The sequence below is a fragment of the Sturnus vulgaris genome, chromosome 1, assembly GCF_052056855.1.
Source record: "Sturnus vulgaris isolate bStuVul1 chromosome 1, bStuVul1.hap1, whole genome shotgun sequence".
NCBI classification, from domain to species: Eukaryota; Metazoa; Chordata; class Aves; order Passeriformes; family Sturnidae; genus Sturnus; species Sturnus vulgaris.
This window is the reverse complement of record NC_142243.1, coordinates 2,648,384-2,672,162: the sequence shown is the minus strand read 5'-3', so window position 1 is coordinate 2,672,162 and position 23,779 is coordinate 2,648,384. Positions and strand designations below refer to the sequence as shown.

Here is a 23,779-nt window from a genome sequence, read left to right as displayed (position 1 = left end):
CACTAGAGAGGACCAGTGCAGGGTCCTGCTGAGATCAGTGAACTCCATCTGACTCCAGCTGGCACCAAGATTTGGGCCTGGGAGCTCATCTCTCATCTCAGCTTGTTGGAGGTCTGGGAAACATCCATTTTTGGTGAAGCCAGCAGGGATGGGCTGTGCTCAGTGCACCTCAGCCTCCTCCTCACGCAGCATTCCCACTGCAAAGCTCCAGAGGAACTCCACAGCCAGTCCCTCTCCGAGGCACCTCGACCTTCCTGGTTACAGTAATATGATGCAATTGCAACTGGCAGCCCAATACATTTGGAACAGATCTATGTTTCAACTAAATATGTATGGTAAAGCTATTTTTGCTCTTTTTTTTTTTTTTTTTTTTTTTTTAAATCTTTGTGCTCCTGCTACTTTGCTACAGCTCAGTGGTAAATTCCTCTTATTACATATAAGGGACATCATGGATCAATCTGTTAGAAGGAATGTTTCACCACTGGCACGTTCAGGAGAACAAATACCCATCCAGTCATATTTATTGGCAAAGACCACATTTATGGTTCTTTGTACTTGTTAATGTTTGATTGCAGATGCAGAAATTATTTTGTGCAGCACTTTAATCTTTCAGTGCGTGTTAAATAAATTATAGTTCAAAAGATATGGTTTATAAATCCACCACACTAGAATGCAGAATAATGAAACCTACATCATCAGACAACTAGGAAGTGGATTTGAAAATACCAGTCATTTAGAAAAGATAGTCTTTTTCACTTAAGGCAGAAAAGAACAACAAAACTCTTGCTTCCTCACGACAGTGGCACTCTAACCACTGACTAGAGTCAAACTGGGATTTTAACCAAAAGGCCTGAGCAGCCCTTTGAATCCCTGGTATATGTAACATTTACTATAGATCTCATTATATGGCAGAAGGCTAAAATAATGCAACCAGACTGTGTGTGTTGAAAGGTTTATGAAGAAATTTTGGTAGAGCTAATTGGTGTCACAAGTGTAGAGCAGAGTCAAAGCAGAATGAAGCTTCATGACCTTTGGGCCCAGGAGATACCCCCCTGTCCTGGGCTACTGAAGGATGCTGAAAAGCTTAGATACTTTCACCTCCTTGCCACACCATAAACTGGCACATGAAACAATTATTAAGTTCATGGACAAAAAACACACTTCTTCATCTCTATTTCTGTCATAGGTAGAAGAATCAGGCTTTTCCTAAACCTCCCATCACTGCTCCACTATGGAATGATACATGTTCACCTAGATCAAAGCTTTTAAAGTTACAAACTGTTCTGACAGACTGTTCCCTTTAAGACTGGAAAAGCTTGACACATCATATTTAAATACATTTCCCTCTAAGGTATTCCCTCGCAATCTTTGCCGCCAACTCCCCTCGCCTACAACAATTTTGATTATTATTATTATTTTTAATATAAAGCTGCTTTCTTTGGTGTTAAAAATCCCGCTTGAGTCTGCTCAGCTCTGGGAGAGGTCTTCTGTGCTGATGTGCAAGGTGACAGGCTCGCCCACAGTCCCGTAGCTGAGGGTTCTGGTGGAAACTTCAGTTTTGAAGCTGGACTGGCCGCTGTCGGCCGAGCGCTGCAGCTCGGTGCAGAACGAGGGCTTCAGGGTGAAGGAAGGGCCGGCAGGAGCCGCGCGGGGATCGCCCACGCGGAACGAGATGCTGGAGGGGCCCACGGACGGCGCGGAGCTCAGGCGGGAGGCTGACACGAACACAGCCCCGGGGACGTGCTCCTGGAGCTGGCTGAAGAACCTCTGCCTGGGCTGGGGCACCACGGGCCGCAGCAGGTTCAGCAGCACCGGCTTGCCGATGGTCGGCTCGTTGATCTCCGTCTGCAGCACCGAGATCTCGCAGGGCTTCTCCGCCGTCTGCTTCTGATCCTCGCACCTGTAGGTCTCTCCTTCCTGGGGGATGTAATCCTCCAGGTCCTCCAGGGTTAAGAGTTTGCCGTTGTGGGTTAAAATCTTGCGGTCCCGCGTGCTGATGTCGTCTGCGTGCAGCTCCTCTGGCTCATCCACGATGACGCTGTCCTCCTCGGGAAGGATGTCCTGTATTACTTCGGGTACCTCCTCTCCAACAGGCCAAGACACATCCACTTCATCAACCCCTTCCTTTTCCTCTGGACTCGCCGGGGAGAACAGAACTTGGTGTTGCTCTCCAGCTGCTGTCCCAAAACTGAAGACCAAAGGCTCACCCCCGCAGGCAAGCAGAGGGGAGGCAGAGTCTGACCCGCAGTCAGCACGTGGTTCCTGCGGGCAGCTCTTCCCTTCAGTTCCATAATCCATAAATGAATCACTTCCTAATTGTTCTGACCCACACGGCGAGTTTCTCTCTTCACTGCTGACCTGAGGTCCTTCCTGCTCGGTCGTATACACCAGGGGTTGGATGTCACCTTCAGAGAGACCCTCATTTGGCAGAGATTTTGGCTGTTCCACCAATTTATTGTTGGAGTTGTTCGTGTTTGGATCATCTTCTGGAGAGCGCTTGGGCCTTGAGCTGGGAAAAGTGAACGTTAACACCCCTGAGTCATCTTTTTCTTGTTTTGCTGGGGAAGAACCTCTTTTCCTTGTGGGCTTTGGTGATTTTTTCACCTTGAATTCAATTATTTCTTCCACTTCGACCCACTTGGGCTTCTTCTCTTCCACTGTGCTCTCCACAACGACGTCTCTCGCCGCTGCCCCTTGCATGTCCTCGTGTTCTGTGACATAAAGCCTGGGCACAGCACCAGACTTTGGTGCTGCCTCCTGGTCGTGTCTGTGGACAGGCTGCCTGATCTTGGAGACGTAAACCGGCTCCGGAGCCAGCTCCACCCGTGGGGAGCGGGAGGGAGAATGACCTGAAGGAGAACGTGCAGGGGAAACCCTTCCCCTTTGCCTTGGGCTCTTCACCACCGTGGTTATGGTCTCCTCTCTGACGGCAGAAAGGGGTGGAGTTGGAGGGAAGACGAGACTTTTTGGGGAGCCACACTCCAGCAGCGCATGCCGCGGTGGGCAGCTCGGGGTTAGTTTGGGTGAGCATTCCAGCTTTGGGGTCATTTTGGGAGGGACACACACGCAGTGCACACACCCACATGCCCATCTCCACTTCCTGATCCAGGGAAAACCCCAGAGCCCTTTTCCCCAGGGAAAACCCCAGCTCCATGAGCCTGCTGGGGTGTGAACACACGGCCAGCTGAGAGATGCTCTGCTGGCTGCTGCTGTGTTTCCTGTGCTTGTGTTCATCACTTACTGTGCTACTTTGGACCCCTCCAAATTTGAAACACTCGAAGATTTTAACCTTTTCCTGAATATTCTTGGCTAAAATCCTAATTCCATGCACCTCAATGGCTAAATGCTCTTTATTGCAGTATAATGCACTATAAAATAAAAGGGCTAAATGCCCTTTATCACAGTATAATGCACTATAAAATAAAAGGGCTAAATGCCCTTTATTGCAGGGTCAGCATCTTCTTAATAATATTTAATTAATCTAACGTAACTCTCCCTTTTTTATTATTACAACCTCTTTTGAGACCAGAGATCTGCATTTCCACATGCAGAACAGTTACACTGAAAGGGGATTAACCCTTAAAATGTGGAGATGACCAGGAAAAGAAAGTTAGAACATCTCCTGCACAAATCATCTATGCCAAAAGGAATTTGTTTTTACTCTTCATAATACCATTAGCACAGACACAGACTGATCCTACTGGGTGTGACAGACACAGGAATACTAAGCCAAACTGAGATGTATAATTATGATTTCTCAGTATATTTCTGCTGGCTTTACTTTAGATTTTTTGACTGAAGTTGGGCTGGTGGTAGGTGCCTCATCCCTGGAAACATTCAGGGTCAGGCTGGATGAGGCTCTGAGTAGCCTGATCGAGCTGAAATTGTCCCTGCTCACAGCAAGGGGTGGGACTAGATTATCTTTAAAGGTCTCTTCTGACCCAAGGTCTAAATCCAGACTTCAGTGCTATTCATTTATATACTTGGCATGCAGTTTTTCCTGCAGGTTTTTCTGTGGTGTTTCTCACATGGAAAAACTTTCAGGTAAATACATTTCTGCCAGTGTTTTCCTGGCAAGCACAAGGAAGCCAATGCTCCACATCTGCTCCAGTGGAAATCACAGGAAAAGCTCATTTTGTTTCTGTGTTGAGATCCTGCCCCTACTTCCATGGAATGGGATTAAAAACAAAGAATTAACTGAAGGCTCAAACAGTGGCCTGAATGGAGATTTAGAATGCAGGCAGCAGCTTTTTAATTCCTCTCTTCTTCCTCACCATTCTCCAGTCACAGCCACGTGGGGCTGAAGGTCACCCCTCTGCTCTTCAGACATCTCTGCTCTGACTTTTGCCCTTGAGAATGGAGAACTTATTTATGGCCATCCTGGAAGACTAACCCTTTTGGGTTTATTGCAGCCTTTCTCATCTTCTGCTCTTATTTTTGAAAACTTGTATTTGTTTCCACCATCAATTTCCCCCTTTGAGGACATGGTGGAGTCCAGGACTGGGCCAGCTACATGAGATTTATTTCCTTGTGGAGCACCCTCTCTTCTCACTGCTTTACTCTTTTCCCTAAGTTTTCTGCAGTTTTTCTATAAACCTTCAAGGTCTGTGCAGAGCCTTCCTACTGGCCAGGGTGCCTTTCTGAATTACACAACATTAAATAATTTTAGATGAGAATGAATCTTTGGTGCTTGCAGTAGACTTTGATTTATGTTGCAAAGTTAAAATGGGGTTTTTTTGGGGGGGGTCTGGGATTTGTATGTATGGACATTGTTCAATCCCATCTCTCAATTATCTATTATTTTCTGCCAGTAGTTTTAAAGCTGGTTCTGTTCATCAGCTTGCTGCAGATTAAGAGTTGAAATCTGCCCTTACTGAATTATTCCCAAACTTTCCCCCAATCACTAACCCAATTTCAGTTGAGGTCCACTCTAATTTAAAGTTCATGGTCACAAAAGGAGGTGAATTTCTGCCTGAGGTCCCACTCCTAAATTTACCAAACTCCTTAGAGGCTTCAGCCCTTGATTTAGGAATCCCTTCTGGAGCTGTCCAGAGCAACAGCCTATGGAATTTAGATCTCAGAAATTTAGAAATCAGCTTAACTGATAGTATTTTGTATAAATGAATAATATCTAATCCACCAGTATTAATGCTGCTGCTCCAGACACAGGCACAGAGATGTGGATAAATGAGATTTACCAAGTTTTAGATGTGGACTGGCTCTGAGAGTCCCTCCTGCTCACTATTTTCTCAGGATATTTCTGAAGGAGATATAAAAAAAATAACTCTCTTATCAGTTTCCCCAGTCTGAATCCTGATCCTTGATGCAGTACAGGTAAAAACTCTTTATTTTTTGCAGGGTAAAAGAGGTCTAGTGGCTGGAAATTTAACTTGGCTTATGTGCAACGTCTGGGAGCGGGGACAACTTATAAACCACTGCCTCCAAAAGGGCCAAGTGCATGGATCTAAAGGAATAAACCTCACAGAAAACAATAAAAGGTAAGAAATTCTTGATTGTCCTTTAGTTGCAATTCTATGTCTAACAAAAATAATATACATCCACTTAAGCCTCATGTCCAAGTCAAGGGCTGATTTTAGCAATAGTGCAGCTATTGAGGGAAGGCATTTTCCCAAAAATATCCATTGTATAACCTCAGGCCGTGGTTGGAGTGGCCTAGAGCTGCTCTGAAATCCTGTCACAGGCCAGTGTCCCCCTTCCAGCACATGAAACAATTTCATTATGTATTTCTCTATGGTACTTAAGAAGACAAAATTAAGATTTTAATGGTTGCTTGGATTCTAGGCTATCTATGAGTAAATACTGCATTTTGCAGGAATTAATATTTGTATTTTATAGTAATCCAGTATACACCAGGCTCAAAGTATCTAAAAAGACCAAGTAATCAGGACAATTATTTATATTGGAAATATAGAGATAGAAAGGGATAAAAATATTCATCTTCCTTCTGCTTCAACATACAAGGCTTTCCTGAAAAACTTAAAGTAAAGCCAGAAGAAATCACTCTAAGCTCTGAGATATTTGTTAAATTGGTAGATATTTTCAGGTAGACAGTTTTCAAAGCTGGTTTCATTCAGACTCTGCCTTCTTGAACTTTTGTGCAATTCTATCAGCATTGGGGGGAATATCTTCCCTGTGTAATATCATAAAATAACTGCCCCAGGCTGTGTTTAACACCAGTGCTGCTATTTTTGGAAAAGAATAAAAGGACTTTTTTTTTTTCAGGTGGTCACTTCACATGGCACAGAGCTCCGTGGGATCTGCTGGGCTGGCAATGAACACACTTGCATGGCCAATGAACACAAGCTTGTTATTGGATCATGCAGAGGCAGCAAGGCAATAAAAAAACCACAAATGTTACCCAAAAAAAAAAAAAAAAAAAATCAGCACTTACATGATGATGGTTTTCTTGGGCACTTTAGTCTCTTGTTCAGTGACTACAAAGAGAACAGTATGAACAGCATGGGGTTAAAGAAAGGCAAAAGCTGAAATGATTAAATTATCTTTGCTCAGTTCATCAACATAAACTGGAGTGAAAAATAACCAACTGTACCATCCCATCCATGCTTTCTGTGGTTATTTCCAGCATCATCTTTAGTGTTTCTGACCAGGAATGAGAATCCAGAATGCTCTCTGAACATTTAGCTTTGGAATTAAATATTTTGTGGAGAACAATTTGGCAAAAACTGTTTATTCTACCATTTTTGTTTGGTAAGTCAAAGCTAGAAAACAAGGTCCTTATTTAATTTTTCTTTATCCTATGATAAGGTAGTGATGGTGTCAGAAACCTGAATCAATCTGGAAAATCCTGGAGAGCTGAAATGCTTTAAACTGTGATTTCACTTCCTATAAAAAAAAGAGATCCCCCAAACACTGGATTGTGGCCAAGCTTTTGTGGACTGGATAAAAATCCAAGCTGATAAATGTGAAACTAATATCATTATCATCAGTAGAGAAAATCAGCATCAAAAAAAACCCAAAACCCAAAAAAACCCCAAATCCCAGGAAACCCAGGAGAGCCCTATGTCTGCTCCATCTCTTTTTTTTTTTTTTTTTTCTCTAATTTGCAATTTTTCCTGACCCTTCTCCCATAAACAACTGGAAGCTGTTGATGCATATCAAGATCAAAAGTTATGATTTCATGGTGTTGCAAGTATTTCTTACAACTGGCATTTTTAAAAAAGGCAGAAAGATACCATTTGAAGAACTGAGATTTTCCATCCTATCCACTGGAGTAAAATTAAGGCACTCTTTGAACCACACTGCTTTGGGACACTCTGAACTCCTGAATCTACTTGAGATCTAGAAAAAAAATCCCATCAGCAAGCCTCACTTTTTATTTAATAAACTCCTAAAATATCTTTAAAAACCCCATAATTTAATCTCCAGCAATTGGTTTTCAATTTTCCAGCCAGGCTATAATAAATAAGCTCTGGTAATTTTCAGTCAGTGCAATTGAAGGGAACTGCTACTTAAAAATATCTATAAAATCACCAGCAGTTCTTGCCTGGGGAATTTGGAAATGTCTGTATTATTTTTTAAATAACTGATGATTAGTGCTGATGTTTTCAATGGTGCCCCCAAACCTGCACTGACTGAAAATTAAAAATACATTTACAATATTAAATGGAATACTTTAACCTAATTTTCCTTCCACTTCACTTCCAAGGGCTCTTCCCTGCCTCAGGTAAAAAACACAAATTTGACCATAATGAAAAATAATTTTGTGCAAATATTGATGCTAATATCTGACCTAGAGCTCATGTTTCTTTTGCAGAGCCTTGTCTTGTTTATGCCTGTGAAAATCTGGAATTGTTTCCCAGAGGTTCAAAGGAGTTACTGCAGAACTGGGTGAGTTTAAACAAAATCTATTTGGAAATTTGAGTTTACACTAACTGGGTAAGTAAAGAGCAAAATTATTTTCAAATATTTATCCCTCGACACAATTACAATAAAATCATTTACCTATCCTTAATTTATTTTTTTTAATAACTCAAACCTTGTTTTAAATGGTGGAATTATAATAATACAGTGGTGGTAGATGAACTGAGTGCTCAAACAATTTACTACACTCAGGTTAGAGATTGTCACTGACTTTTTGAATCACTATTCTGAAATTTTCAAATAACTTTTAGAACATCTCATTACATAATATTATGAGATTCGTCCATATGCAGAGAGTATATGAGTAAAAATACTGATGTTCTGATGGAAATGTTTTAATTAATTGGATTATACACATGAAAATAGGTGTTTTCTACAATTATTTTAGCAGCAGGTGTATTTAGATGAAAATTAAGTAATATAAACTAAATAGCTGAATAAATGTAGTGAAATCTCACAATATTTGTAAGAAAAAAGTCCCTTTAATGGTTGCTCTATTAATGTCTGTTCTTGCAGTCCTCCCAAATGACACCAGCTGGGATATTTCTATTTGTGGTGGATGTCAAAGAGATTCCATATTCAAAAGTTCAGCAGGCCTGGGATGAGAAAGCTGAAAATTGCTTTATTTTAAATATTTAGCTTTATTTTTAAATTATAATAGCTTTATTTTAAAATGTAATAAATTTTATATGTGCTGTCCGAGGTGTGAGGGAGGATTTGAATGGAAGGATAGAACCACATGAAAGTAGGATGAGAGAATTTGGGTTTCTTTTCTTTCTTTTTTTGGTTTGTTTGTTTGTTTTGTTTTTGGTTTTTTTTCCTGTTGTTTTTCCCCGAGAGGAAAATATTCTGCATCCACTTTTAGCACCAGATTTATCATTTCAACTTTTCAAGAGCATTTTAGGCAAACAGCTTTGCAAAGCAGGAGCCCCTGATAAGCAGGTTAAAAGCTGTAAGCATTAGGGACAGCCAGTGCTTTTCTGGGACCAGACATCTCTTTGGTTAATAGATTAAAACATTGGCTTACAAGTGATGGAACACTGAGGATAAGTGAGTTCTCCTTACTCTGGGTGGGTGGAAGGTTATCTATGACCTTTATTCCAATTTTTAAGTCTCTTTTCTCCACTCACAGAAGCTTAAACCTATTTTTGCTGCCCACTTCACGCTGCTGATGTGAGCCAGAGGAGCACTGTTCTGTTTTCACCTCCTCCTGCTACACTTTGCAGACTAATCTGCAAAACCTGGCAAGAGCTGCTAAAACTAATCCTAAAATGAGCAATTCATGCCATCATTGAGGTTGGAAAAGACCCTTAAGGTCGTGGAATCCAACTGCTAAGCCAGCACTGCCACTAAACCCTGTCCCTAAGTGCCACGTCCACAGGCCTTTGAAATCCTTCCAGGGTTGGTGGCTCAACTCATGGATATAAGAGTTTTTTAATTATATGAATGAAATGCAAGTGTTTTGGGATGTCTCTCAAAAATACCCCACCAAAACCTAAATAAACAAACAAAAAAAACCCCAAACCCAAACAACCAAAAGGCTCCACTCCTGCAGTGACTGACATGGCTGCAAAGGCAGATGGGGCTCTCCTGAATTTGCACTGAAAACCCTGTGGCCTGGCCAAAAATGAGATTAAACCATGGTGATAAGAGAATAAAAATAATGAGGTAAACACCCTAATCATCACCCTAATCAGGGAACATCCAAATGGTCAGAGGACAAACTCCTGTCCCCCATTTCTTCAGTAACACTAACAGATCTAATGCTCCTCTGTGTTTTAAATCTTTCTTGTAAGAACTTCAAAGTATTTTGCTGATTTTTAAGTGGCTGCTCCGAGGCAACTGAAGAACCTGCCCAAGGCTCTGCATGAAATCCAAGGCAAAGCTGTGAAGGAATTATTGTTGCCTGGCTGTAGCTGCTTTGGGAATTTTTATTTATGGCTTTACCTTCACTCCTGTACCTGACTCCCCTCACTTTTCTTGACTGTCTCATTCTAAGTCCTGACCTGCCCACCCATATGGAAATGCAACACCTTCCCAAGGCACTGGGCTTTGCTTTTCTTAACAAATAATCAAGTTAGTGAGCCTGGATGGATAAATCACACCAGAACATGCCAGAGCACATCAGACCAGGTGTGCCATGTGCAGGTTAGGCAGCAAGGTGCAAAGCAGACACAGTCAACTGGAAGTCAAAGAGAAGGATCTTCTTTCAGCTACACTTTTTTTAAAAAGTGTCTCAGATTATTCCAATATCCACAGAAAGAGGATTTTTTTTTAAAGCAACCCTCCATTGACTTCAGTGCAGCGACCAGGTGTGGCTGAAGGCAGATCTCAGCTCACAGAGAATCCCTTAGTCCAGTGGTTTCCATCCTTTTTGGATTTGGTCGCTCCAAGGGACTTGCAAACTCCCATAGAGTGAATTTAAACCAAAGAATTTTGGTTTTGATACCCATGGACTTGGACTGTGGAGCAGCTGCAGGTCAGGGCTCATAAACCACTGGACTAATGGTATCCCAAACCATGGGTTTGGTTCAGCAGAATAAACAGTACAGAAAGGCAGGAGGATAAAAACTAAAATAATTGCCCCTTGGGTGCCTCATGAGACTCAGACAAAGGACATTTCACAGGAACAGAGATAAATCAGGTAAAACTCAGACCCAGGGTGCAGGTGAGCCAGGAAGCAGACACGGTATCTATTTCCTGCTGTGAGAGCAGTAATGTTGTCCTCTTGGTGAAGTTACAAGTAATCCCATTTCCACAAAATGGAAGGATTGTGAGGATGGAAAGAGATAGCCTTCATGAGATCCACCTGTCCTCCAGTTCTTTGCCAGATGAACCTGATTTTTCCCCAGGCAGATCAAGGCTGGTTATTGATTCTCAAGAAAGCAATGAATTCTCTCCTCAGTCAAGTGCATTATGCCAAATTCATCCCTGGTGCAATTCTGCTCACAACAATCCTCTTGCTCCATGGATGAGCCTATTTTCTCCACTGGCCTGAAGCAGCTCTCCCTGTTTCTCCCTGGAGATGACTCAAGGATCTATTTTCTTCCCTATTACCGAGTTCAAGCAATTGTACATCACACAACAAACCTATTTTATGACATTTCTGAAGCTTCCAGGCAAACTCCAATTGTATTTCTGTAACCAAGCTCACTTATTTATTTTTTTTTTTTTATGATTACAGGAATAAGAGCAGATGAGAAATTTGGGGCTGAACATACACATATGCAACCCCCAGAGCTGAAAATACTCCTAACATTTTATACAACCTTTATTTGCTTTTATAACATCTGCCTGAAGGGAACTTCATCAAGATACACCACCCTGACAGGAATTTATTTGCATTCCTCTACATCCTGCACACAACTTATTTTTCTCCCTTTGGGGCATAGAAAAGACAAAGAATTCAAGTACTTGAAGGTTTATTTGGCTGAAAAAATTATAGTGTTTCTACACTTCCACCATCCTCCCTGTAATGCTTTTTGATGGGATTGTGGGAAAGAACTAAAAGGAAAACATGTTTAAAATGAAGTCAAGAAAGTTCATAGATCAGGATGCTAATCTTAATAATTTATTGTGGATGAATCCTCTTAATGCAATAGCTCAACTTTTGTGTCTAGAGAGGGCAGGCCCAAAGGTCCAGCCAGACCAGAGTCCTGTCTCAACCAGGGCTAACAGCTGAGGACTGTAGAAAATGATGAAAAAATATGAGTAGAGGATCGTTTATCCCTGAATATTTTTCCAGATTCCAACATTTTCTACCCAGCAGCTCCACAAGTCAGAACGTTGCCTCTTAGTGGACATTGATAATGTCAATTATGCCCTTTCCAACACACACTTGAACTCCTGTTATTATCACAAGACAGTGTGGAAGGACCAGAGTTGAGGAAAGAAGGTCCTAGAGATGTTGGCAAAACTCCGGCTTTTGTCGACCGTGTCTCCACCAACCCCATCTGGGGGAGGCCTCTGAAACCAAGTTTTGCTGACATGGAAAACCCTGTGCCTATCCCAGTCCTCTCTCTTGCCCTCCAAATCTGTCCCTTGCCCCTTAAAGGTGGTCCCTTGGCTCTGTCATCTCCTGAGCTGCCACTGGGAACCGTTCAAGAGAGAGACAAGACTGGCTGGTTCACACTCAGCCACACAAGAACACTCCTAAGGTGTACAAAGAACCAATTCCCTGTGCCAGGAAAGGCTCCCTAGGGAGATGTAGCCATGGATTTAAAGTGGGCTGTGATGGGTTTACAGCAAGCACTGACACACTCCGTGGGGAAATCCCTGGGATAAGCAGGGAACTTTAGGCACTAATGACTAAAAGTTGTGAAGAAAGATGCGTTTTTGGATGGGTGTAAAATCAGTTCTTATCACCCTACAAGTGAAACTGGCAGAAAAAAAAGGAATGTGAATATGAATGTCCCTGGACAGTCCTAAATAATGGATGAACCAATCATTGCTCAGGACAGTTCTGCTTTCCCAGTCATTCCTGATGCCCTGCAGTGGTATTTCAGAAACAATCCCAATATGCCTCCACCTTTACTTAGTAGCCCCTGTAACATTTCTGCCAGGTTGAACACACATTTTCAACTATTCCAACCACGTATAACATTTTGTTTTGCACTAGCAGTGCTGTGACAAACCCTTCATTTTCTCCTCCATTTTTCATATAATGCATCCACGAGCATTATATGAAGTTGATTTGCCAGGCTTGGAAATCAACAGATGATGATGGGCACGGAGCCCATGCACATCTCCAGAAGACATACAGATACATGGACACTGACAACCAACATGGGTAAGATGGCAGAAGATCCTGGATCCTCTTTTTTTTATTTTTTTTTTTAGGGCAGTACGTACGGAGCTGGGCAAGGGTCGTACCTTCAATGGTGATGGCTTGGTCTCCTCTCCTCTCCTGGGTCAGGGCTGCAGCGCTGTGGTGGTAAAGCTCTGCTCCACTTTTGGCAGACCCTAACCTGTTCATCAGCTGGAGAGAATGGTGCAGTGCCAAATGAAACACAGGATGTTGGTTTTTTGGGGTTTTTTTTTTTTTTTGGTCATGGTAAAACCCTGCCTGTGCTACCCTTGAAAATTCAGTGCAGACAGAAATGGGTGAGAGTGTGACCCCAGGGCCAAGCTGGAGTTTGAAGGGACACTTTGCTGCTCAATAGAGTTCATGGTCTTTTACCATAAATTACTCAGGCAAGTTGCAGCACATCAGCAAAATTATTTAATTAATTATTTACTAATAATTTATTAAATTATTATTTACTTAATTATTGGGTGTTTGCTCTGCAGCCTGGTACTTGGTCCTGGGGTAACTCTGTCTCTACCAACAGGCCCAGATTCTTGCTGTACACACACTTAGGTGGCCATTAAAGAGGATTTTTTTTGTTCATCATCCAGTAATTACTGAGTTTTACTCAGCCAAGGGAATACTGCACCTCAGGACCTTAGTCATTGGCAAATGCAAGGTAGTCTGGTTTTGCTAAAATTCCAGTAAAATTCTTTAAAGTATATCAAACTTCCTGAATATTTCTGTGAGCTGAACCGTTTCTCATGGAGCAGCTGACCCACACTAATTTCCTAAACCAAGACCAATTTCTTTTATTGCCAAGCCCTCAGAACTTATTGTTGTTTTATTACAATGAATGCTATAGACTATGACTAATTTTCATAAAATATCTTACATTTTAAAATATTTGTCAGCTACTTCCAAGTATTCTTACTAAAGAAAATAGAAATTTCAGAGCTTTATCCTTCTATTTAGGCTAATTTCTTTCTTTTGGCTCTGGAGGGTTTCTTAGTCATAATTTAAAGACAGTCCAGAAAAAAAAAAAATCACATCAGAATGATCCCAATTTTTTTAAGAGTTTCCTCTAGAGATCTGGATCTGAGTTTAAGCTCCAGAACAAGCTCTATGAATTCTTTCTTACTTGTACCAACAAACTGTCAGATCAGAATATTCTGAAGCTTTTGGACATTCACAATCCAAATCTAGTTCAGCCTGACTTTCTATAATATTTTTATGAGAAATTACTCAGCCGTGGGTCTCTCCCAGTAAAATGAACTTTTCTGCCTGTATCATTTCAGATGACAGATATTGAAATCTCTCTGAACTTACCTCACATTCATAGTGCCCCATGTCTTCATTGGAAGGGTTCTTGACCACCAGGACTACGATGCCACTCCGTGGTTCACTGAAAGTCTGGTATTTACTGGTGTCCTTCAGCAGAACCCCATCTTTGTACCATCTGAGTGGGAAAACATGGAGTATGAGCCAGGAAAAATGATGCAGCATCGAGAGGTCCCCAGGATCACTGATCCATCCATCAAACAGCTCAGGAGTTAATCCTTAGATTTGGATCCTGGAAGGGAGTGCTTCAGGTGGGTAGATCACACCTGGGTATTAAACTGCACATGTTCATGAGATTCTTCCCAAGGGATCTCCTCAGTCAGTGCAGGGAAAGGGCTTTAAATAACAACAAGGCAAGATTTGCTGAGCTCTTTGTCTGAATACCTGATAAAATCAAGCAGGTGTAAGGCAGGGAGGATATACAGTGATAAAATGTTTCTCAGGGCTTTACATCAGACAGAGTCCTCCTCAGGGTCTATCTAGGTATTTCTTTTAAAATTCTAGCTAGAATTAATAGCTAAGAATCTCAGAAATTTCTGGATCATGAAGAGTCAGCATTGGGATGGGGTTAAGATGGAAGACGCAGTAAAGAAAGGGCTGTAAACTCAAAATGACTTTTCTGACTATGCAAAATGGGAAACCAGGATTTTCTCCCATGGGAGTTGTAAGAACTGACCTGATCTGAGGCCTGGGTGCCCCTTCCACAGTGCAGGTGAACTGGACATCTTCACCCTCGACAAGATAAGCATTTCTGACCTTGTTCACAAACCGTGGGGGCACTGCAAAAAGCCAAGGTAAATGTGACTGGTAGCTGGAAATTTAACAGATAGGAAGGGCATGTCCCCGCTCAGATAATTCTCACCGAGTCTAAAGGATACTAAAGACCAAAATTTTTGACCTATAAACAGTTGCCTGCACCTGTACATCAAATTTTTATTATTTTTTAAAATATTATCCAGTATATGTTGAATAAAGTTTCTGGAATGTCTTAATATTTGTAACATCCTAGAAACATAGAATCGTTTAGGTTGAAAAAAACCTCTGAGGTCATGGAGTCCAACCATTAATACTGCTAAGGCCAACAGTAAGCCACGTCCCCAAGTGCCACATCTAAACGGTTTTTGACCTCTTCCAGGGGTAGTGACTTCACCAGTGCCTTAAGAAGTTTGTTCTGGTGGCTGACAACACTTTCAGTGAAGAAATCTTCCCTAATCTCCAATTTAAACCTCCCCTGGTGCTAATTGAGGCCATTCCTCTCCCCCTGTCCCTGTTCCCTGGAGCAGATCCCAAATCCCCCCCGGCTGTCCCCTCCTGTCAGGGAGTTGTGCAGAGCCACAGGGTCCCCCCTGAGCCTCCTTTTCTCCAGGCTGAGCTCCTTTCCCAGCCCCTTCCCCAGCTCCATTCCCTTCCCTGGACATGCTCCAGCCCCTTCTTGTCAAAACTGACCCCAAGACTGGAGGTGCCTCAGCAGGGCCAGCACAGGGAGACAGCCACTGTCCTGGTCCTGCTGGTCCCATCAGGGATAGTACAAATTTAAGGTATTATATACCCTTAAAATACTGCATCTGTGCAGGGCTTTACCTTGAACAAGGATCTTTCCCAAGGTGCTGGCATTCCCAGCAGGACTGGAAGCAAAGCACATGTATTGTCCTGTGTCAGCCCCTGTCAGGTTGTCCAAGATCAGTGTGCAGGAGCCATCAGGATCTTCTATTATAATGTGGTGGGGATCCACCTCCACGAGCTTTCCATCTGAAAGAGAAGTTATTTCTTTTTAAAATAGCTTACTAAGAGTTTCCTACTTTGGAATTTCATCCATCTTTTCATCCTGAGAGGGCTGAGCTGTATTATTGCAGCTGATGTTAGAAGTTGAGGAATCAGCTCTTCATCTTCATCCAGCTCTCTGTAAAACACCATCCAGGGCAAAGTACTCTTGAAGGACCTCATACACCACCACTCCTCATTTAAAAGTGAAATTATCCCAGACTACATTCTGTGCAGTCATAATCCTGCTTTTCCAGCCAAAGGAGCACACCCAAAACGCCCAAAACCACAGTCTCTAGACTTGAGTACCTCTAGAGGATCAGCTCTTGGGTTACTCACTGGCCAATTATCACAGCAATGTGGTCAGGGGGAGCACATTTGGAGGGTGCATTTCCTGCCCTGCTGCTCGTACCTTTGTACCAGCTGATGGATGGCTTGGGAGCTCCTGTCACCTTGCAGGCCAGCTTGACTGTCTCTCCCAGCTCGGCTGTGCAGTCTGCCAGCTCTTCCTCAAAGTCTGGAGGGACTGAAACATCAGAGGAAGCGTGTTAGTCTGTCCGTGGCATGGCTGCTGCTAAGTGAGAATGGAATAATTTTTGCAAATCTGTGAGGTTCAGAATTGAAAACTGAGCAGGAAATTTTAGAAGCTCAAGATTTTATAGGTGACATGCTCTCCTTGCTTGTCTGAGACTAAATTCACTCTGTAACATGTATGTTGTTGGCTATAAAGTTAGAACATACTTTTGAAAGGAATTTGTTGCTGATCTGGAATTATTTTAGACCATGATTTTAATAATCACATCCGTTATTCAGACACCACGCATCTGTCACTGTTAAGATAATTTCTCAAATAAAATGCAGCCTGGATATCCAAACTAGCATTCTGCTGGTGTCCTTACAACAACATCTGTGCTTTCATTGAATCCTAGAATCATGGAGTGGTTTGGGTTGGAAGAGACCTTAAAGATCATTGCATTCCAACCCCTGCTGTGGGCTGGGACACCTCCCACTATCCCAGGTGCTCCAAGCCCATCCAGCCTGGCCTTGGACGCTTCCAGGGATGGGGCAGCCACAACTTTGGGCAACCTGTTCCTTTATTAAGTGAGTTTTATTTTAACCCATTGCTACCATATGAAACCATACAAAATTATTCTGATATCTCACTAAAACACCTCACTAAAGGTACAAAAATGAAGTGCCCAGCCTTGTTTTCTATGTATATGGAATAAACCCAATGCTCTTCTGGCATTTTAAGATGCCAAATATCCTTACACTATAGTGGACACCACTTGTAGCTTACGCCTGGAAAATAAAGATCGAATATCCCTGCTGACAGATTTTGTGGATTGAAAATTGGTGGAATCTCAAACGACACTGAGAATGAGGAAGACAAAATTCCAAAGCAAACCCAGGTGCAAAGATAGAGCAGTGTAAGCCAGGAGTCAAGTAAAGAGTCCAGAACCCAACGAAGTCACAGGGTCATTTGTACTGGGCTGTGTAGGACTTCGGATCAGAGTACAACCCCAAATCTCCCTGCCTTTCCTCCAGGAGAGGTGTTTCACATTATCTTCATGGCCTCTTCTGGACTCACTGCAGCAGCTCCACGTCCATTTGGTATTGCAGACCCCACAGCTGGACAGAGCACTGCAGGTGAGATCCCACAAGAGCAGAGCAGAGGGGCAGAATCCCCTCCCTGGACCCGCTCCCACATTTAATGACCATAAACAGCTTCTCTCCCTCTTTATAATTTCCTGAACCAAGAGGACCATCCAAGAAAAACCCGAAAAAAGTGAGGTTTGGGCTGTCTTGTGCCACACTTACTCCAGATGGGCTCGCTGATGCGCTGCTGGAGGCCCAGGATCTCCTTCACCCAGGAGTTCTTGATGTTCACGGTTCGCGCCTGCAGCAGGTATTTGCGCACCAGGTCCTCCCGCTCATGCCAGATCTCAAAGGCCCGGTCATCCCCTTCCACCAGGTCGTTCACATCTATGTTGTTCAGCTGAGTGACAAAAAAGGGGCACGAAAGTCACCACAAACCCCGTGTTCTTAGGAATTCCCAACAGCAAAAAGGGGAAATTTGGCGCTTTCCACAAAGATTTTTCAGGTCGCGTGAGCAACGCAACGTGGCTTTGGCTGAAGAGCAGTCAGAGCTACTTTGAGAGTTATTTTCCCTGCTATATTGGACTTTCTCGTTACCAAACCAGACATTTTCCTGGGATTAATTTTTCAGGGAAATGATATCCAAAATTAGAAGTTATCCCAATTGTGGAACACACGGTTCCTGAAGGGTTGGGCCCAGGCAACAGGGAAAAATGTAGAGAATGGGCAGTCTCTGGACAAAGCATGGAAATGTTTCCATTTTTTTTTTTTTTGTTTGGGAAATAAAATCTGCCTATGAATACTAATGAGGACAGAGATAAGGACTTTCAGAAAGTCCTGGCATGGTTTGGTCAAGAGCTCCATGGGTTTTTAGTTTTTGGCTGGGTTTTTTTGGAGTTGAGAATCTCCTGCCTTGTGTAAACTCTTTCCTCAATTTCTGGCAGTTTTAACCATGAATATCTGAAGATGGGTGGGTCATATCCTCTGAATTTTTCCATTTCTGAACAGGAATTGGTGTCTGAGAACAACATAATCAGCAGAGAGAACCCGATGGAATTTAGCAAATAAGATTCCTTCTAATTTACTCCCAATATTACAAGCTGCCAAAACCAGAGATTTAAAAATGCAAGAAAATATTGTAGGTGGTAAAATCCACATCAATATATTTATGCTGTCGATTAAATGAGGTAACAGAAATAAATGAATGCTTGTACTTGTAATCTCCTTGCTGCGTGGCAAAAGTCCACCCTGATGTTTCTGAGAGGTTTAAAAAAAGGTATTTTGGGATAAATGTAGATTCTACTTGTGCTTCAAAGACTTTTTGAAGCAAAGGAATAGCTCAGAAGGATTAGAAGAATCTCCGAGCTGGATATAAAAGTGAAGCTCTAATTGACAGAGAAATGCTTTATGTGAGGATGAAGTGATCAGACCTTCATGATGTTCTTGAAGATGTAGCTGTAGGTGTCTGTCTTTGTGTCTCGCTTTGGTTTGCAGATCACAATATAATTTTTGAAGAGGAAAACATGTCTTTTGTGTCCTTTCCATGCCATTCGAGCTCCTGGAGCTCCTTCCCACACAATGAAGTGGCCCTGATAGGAAAAAGAAGGAAGAGCACATAGTGATACATCTGGAATAATTACCACACTAAGGTCTCACCATCATTTTTTGGTGCCCAGATAACAAATATTTCCTGTTGCATCGTCCCCTGATGTATCTCTGGTTTATTAAAGCACAGCAGATGGTTTCTAAAGCTAAAGGTGACTCATCAGACATAGACAGAGCCAGTGGTTGTCATTACATCTTCATTTAATTGGTATTATTTGATGCCAGAAAAGCAGAGAGCCTTTGTCAGGCAGAAACACTCTTGGAAATATTAAAGGAAAATTGAATTTTATGTATTATACAGACACTTTATATGATGATTTGGTCACCTTCACCAGAGCAGGAAGTATTTATTTCACATAGCTTCAGACACAGCTCAGTTAGTGACATGGGTTTCCCCTGGCATCTCTAGGGAGGAGGAAACACTCAAAGGGTGTGACTGGACACTGCTTGGATGCCTGAATGTGGAGAGATGAATGCCCACCACAGAATCACTGTAATTTAGCCTTACAACTCCACTCAGCAGTACACCCTGATTCCCATGGAAAACTTTGGATACAAACACAATAAATGACTTGCCTGGGATAACACAGCAAATCCGTAAAAAACAGGAATTTGAGTGAGGGTGTTGAAAATCCTAGACTGAGATGTCCTAATAACTGAGTCATCTACAAAGCCACACACCTGGGTCATGGGATAAACCTGGGGGAGCACATGGGTCTGTTGATGCCAGTAACTCCAGGAGCTGCCCTGTGTTGCTTCCCAATAATATGAGAGGATGAGTTAAAACCCTTTTAGATCATGTAGGGGCCCAGAACAATTTTATTCCTGCTTGATGAGCAGGTCACAAAGGCAAATGACTGCATCATGTGTGAATTATTCCATAAGAATCCATGCTGTGGTGTTTCATACCTTACTGGAGGCAGAACACCCATTTCTGGACAGCAATAAGTGAAATAAGCAAATCAGATATAATTTCTAGAGGATTTTCTTCTGAGAATTAAGGATCCTCAGAAACTGGTGAAGGCACACATGGAGCCAACAGTGACTGGAAATTCCAGTTACCTGTCGGATGGGTTCCCCCAGACTTTCCAAGGTCCCTGGGTAATTCTCAATGAGTGAGACATGGAGGTTGTTCTCTGCTCTTCGGGTCAGGGCAGACACAATGGCATAGGCTTGCTCCAGCAGAGTGCAGTTCTGGCTGTTTCTGGCTTTGTTTCTGATCAATTCCTGTAGGTGAATGAAGAAAATATTAGTGGACAATCAGAGAGAAAAAAAGCAGTTCCTTCAGAGACAAAGAGTTTCTCATATCTGCTCTGGCTCTTTCATCTCAGCAACTTTTATCCCATTTTTTTCACTACAAACTGCTTAAATAAAAGTATTTTCTTTCCTACCTATTCTGCAATCTTAAAGACTAACCAGTCTGGCTTTTCTTTACATCAGTTGGTATTAAGCAAAGATAAAGCTGAAACAAACATCAGAATGCTTTGATGGTTGAAAACTAAAAATTCCAAAGGAAGCCTAAATATATCCATTGCATTTCTCTTCTGCTTACCCTCAAGTACCAGAGGACAAGGAATTCATGTGGCCATGCTGAGTCAACATTAGATTAATAAAAAGAGAAGTTGGAAAAAATGTGAAATGTCATTTTCCCAGTTCTTCCCACATTTGTTCCTGTTCCTCTCTTTCAGCAATGAAGGCACAGAAAATGCCTTTGCTCCTCCAAGAGACCCTTGGAAATGTTGGTTTTTGCGTGCAAGAATGTGTTCAATAGTAGAAAGTTCTTCAAAATATTCAAACTGCTCATTTATGCAGCACTAGAATACATAAATATTTTCCTATGATTATCCTAGTACTATTTCCCATGAAAATACTGTTTAAAATGCTGTTCTGATGTGTTTGCTTATGGTCTAAAACAGTAGGACAGATGCAAGCCTCAAAGACAAAATATTTCAGGGTGGCAGAATGGGGCAAAGCTTTTCAGAAAACAAGAATTTCATCTTACTGTAATATCAGTATAAAACATAAGGAAAAGAAGTTGTAAGTCATCTTATCTTAGACATGGAAACTACTTATTTTTAGAACATAAATGTTTCTGAGTTTGAAACAAATTCATACCTGTCATCCACGTAGTTATATACTATACTATACATATATTTATATATATATTTAAAGGTAAAGCTCACTGAACTTTATGGGGATGGATTCTGTGACACTCGACCTGAATTTACATTTACAAAACTTTTTAGAGAACGCCACTGGTGATGATTAATCTCTTATTTACTCAAGCAGTTTTCAATTGTAGTTGCATCAGAAGGAAGCCAAGCAATAGGAAATAAAAATAAAATATTTTCCTGCAAAAGCTACACAGAGCAGAACATAAACTTGTAACAACATCTTTTTACCTTAATTATTGTCTGGTACTGCTGGATCCTGTTAATGGGTTTTTCCAGGTAGTGCTGCAGTGGTGGGATAAGTGGCTGTGAGGGATCTTCATTAGTTACAAATTCATCTGTGTATCTCTGAAAAAATACATGGAATAACAAGGAAAGATTATTATTAAGAGCAGCAGAAAAAAATCCTGAGTAGCTGGAGCAGAGAAACAAGATTTGCTTATCTATCATTTATGTGATTCTCTTGGTCTTATAATGTGGTGACCTTTAAAATGTCCCTTAATTACAATTACATAAGCACAGGCACATTCATGTCTGTATAATCTTCATAATATTAATAAATGCGTAGGCATAGGTAAATATGTTCTCATACTGGTCATACTTGCCAGAAAAAGCTAGAAAGTGAACTAAAAATTATTGTATTTAGCAAAAGATGTTACAAATCCTTTTGAGGTTCACATTTATGACTAAAAATTCCATTTCTCGATGCAGTGGGTTACAGGATGAATTTTCCACAGGTGCTTTGGCTCCTGCCTCACCTTGTAGAAATCCTGGACAGCTTTGCTGACAACAATGGACTCAGCCTGGACCCTTCCCACCAGGTACTGGATGTACTTGTTAAACTCTGCTTCGTGCTTGATGAAGCACATGGCCACATCATCATCAGTGTCACAGCTCTGCAGGCTCCTGAGGAACACACTGTGGGGACAAAGGACATCTGAGGAGAAGGTGCTGGAAGGAGGCTAAAACACAGCCCCAGCAGCCAGACTGGGAATCAGGAGATGTCAGGTTAAGGGAAATGGTGGGGGGAGATCAGGGATGTCGCCACTCTGGCATTAAACTTCTCAGTGCCTCTTCACCCAGCACAGTGCCATTCCTCATAGCTGGAATACCAGAGTAGGGACTTGGGATTAGGGTCTGGAGGATAGGACAAGGGGGAATGGCTTTAAACAGACAGAGTTTAATATCTAGCAGGGTTAGATGCAATATTAAGAAAAAATTCTTCCTTGTGACAGTAGTGAGATCCTGGTACAGGTTTTCCAGAGAAGCTGTGGCTGCCCCTGGATCCCTGGAAGTGTGCAAGGCCAGGCTGGATGAGGGTTGGAGCAACTTGGGATAATGGAAAATGTCCTGAAAGTCATGGATGCTTGTAGGAATCAGCCTGACCAGCATTCCAAGTCAGGCAACCATCACTGACACAGGATTATATCCCAACTCTAAACCTTGGGAGACATTTGTTAAGTTGTAGTGACCCAGGATAAAAGTTACAAAGAATTATGGGATTGCCTATGTTAACACCTCATACATATTCCTAACCCTCATTTCCCAATTAATTATCCCTACTCCCAGTTCCCAGAATGTTCTCCCTTCCTTGTATCCCCACTGGCCCTCAGTTGGTGCAATGTTCCACCCAACCTACCCCACTGGACCCTGCTTTCCCTTTACTCCACCTCTGCACCACTTTCCCCTATACCCATCAGACCCTACCTCAACTCCACCTCCTCTCTTGCCCCATATTTATACCCTGGACCTCCCTTTATCTTTTTCTTCGACCACTGGCTCCTAAAGAGACTTTGTTCCCTTGTGGTTGTTGTATTTGGATTTTTGGGCCTCGTCCCACATCCACTTTCATTATTATTAAAGTGTTTTATGTTACTAAGTCATGGTCATGGTACCACTCTTCTTTTATTTTTGCTACTTTTGCCCTGATATCTGAGAACCCTAAAAATATCATCAGGGACCACCCTCGACCCCGACAGATGCTGGCATCAGTTTTATGTGGGTTAGTATCTATGAAGACACCACTGAAGTGCCTGTAAGATCTTGCTGCCTTTTTAACATAATTCCCTGTTTCTCAGTTAAATTCACTTAAAAGAGTAAGAAAAAGGCTGGACAGAGGAGGACTTGAAGCTCTGAAGGGGATTATGGAAGTCATAACCCTGTGCTATGATTTAAGCCATGCTACCATTTACCCTCCTGGAAGGAACATCAATTCCCTTGCCCCTCAGCACTGTCAGTACTCCACATCAGGAATAATAGTAAGAATAGCAGTAATAGTAATACAAGTAATAATAATAATAGTAATAGTAGTAATAGTAACAACAACAACAATAATAATAATAATAACAGCAATGATAATAATAGTAATAACAATACGTTGGATTCCTGGTCACTGAGAATTTTAGACTTTCTGTGCTGACAGGAACTGACCCCAGGAGAACACTGCATCTGACCTGAGGCCATGGAAAAGGCTTTCAAAATTGAATAATAAAACTAAGATTATAAGTATGCTATTTGAATAAAAGTGAATAATATCACATGGTAAAAGCTTAAAGTTTAAGGTTTTAAAATATAGTAATATATATAAAACAAAATGAAAGTTTTAAGGCAGAAG

General features: G+C 41.9%; 1 protein-coding gene across 1 annotated transcript in view; it reads right to left on the bottom strand.

Annotated features, from left to right (window-relative positions):
* Positions 1-1,467: 1,467 nt before the first annotated feature.
* OBSCN (obscurin, cytoskeletal calmodulin and titin-interacting RhoGEF) overlaps positions 1,468-23,779 on the bottom strand; it is a 139,994-nt gene continuing 117,682 nt past the window's right edge. Inside the window, exons 76-88 of the mRNA XM_088154839.1 lie at positions 21,924-22,083; positions 21,397-21,513; positions 20,057-20,221; positions 18,820-18,978; positions 17,612-17,789; positions 16,203-16,316; positions 15,611-15,778; positions 14,706-14,808; positions 14,018-14,147; positions 12,775-12,880; positions 6,413-6,455; positions 1,789-2,923; positions 1,468-1,752 (exon numbers count right to left, since the gene is read on the bottom strand). Coding sequence (XP_088010965.1) covers positions 1,468-1,752; positions 1,789-2,923; positions 6,413-6,455; positions 12,775-12,880; positions 14,018-14,147; positions 14,706-14,808; positions 15,611-15,778; positions 16,203-16,316; positions 17,612-17,789; positions 18,820-18,978; positions 20,057-20,221; positions 21,397-21,513; positions 21,924-22,083 — 2,863 coding nt within the window. The remainder of the gene's footprint in view (positions 1,753-1,788; positions 2,924-6,412; positions 6,456-12,774; positions 12,881-14,017; positions 14,148-14,705; positions 14,809-15,610; positions 15,779-16,202; positions 16,317-17,611; positions 17,790-18,819; positions 18,979-20,056; positions 20,222-21,396; positions 21,514-21,923; positions 22,084-23,779) is intronic.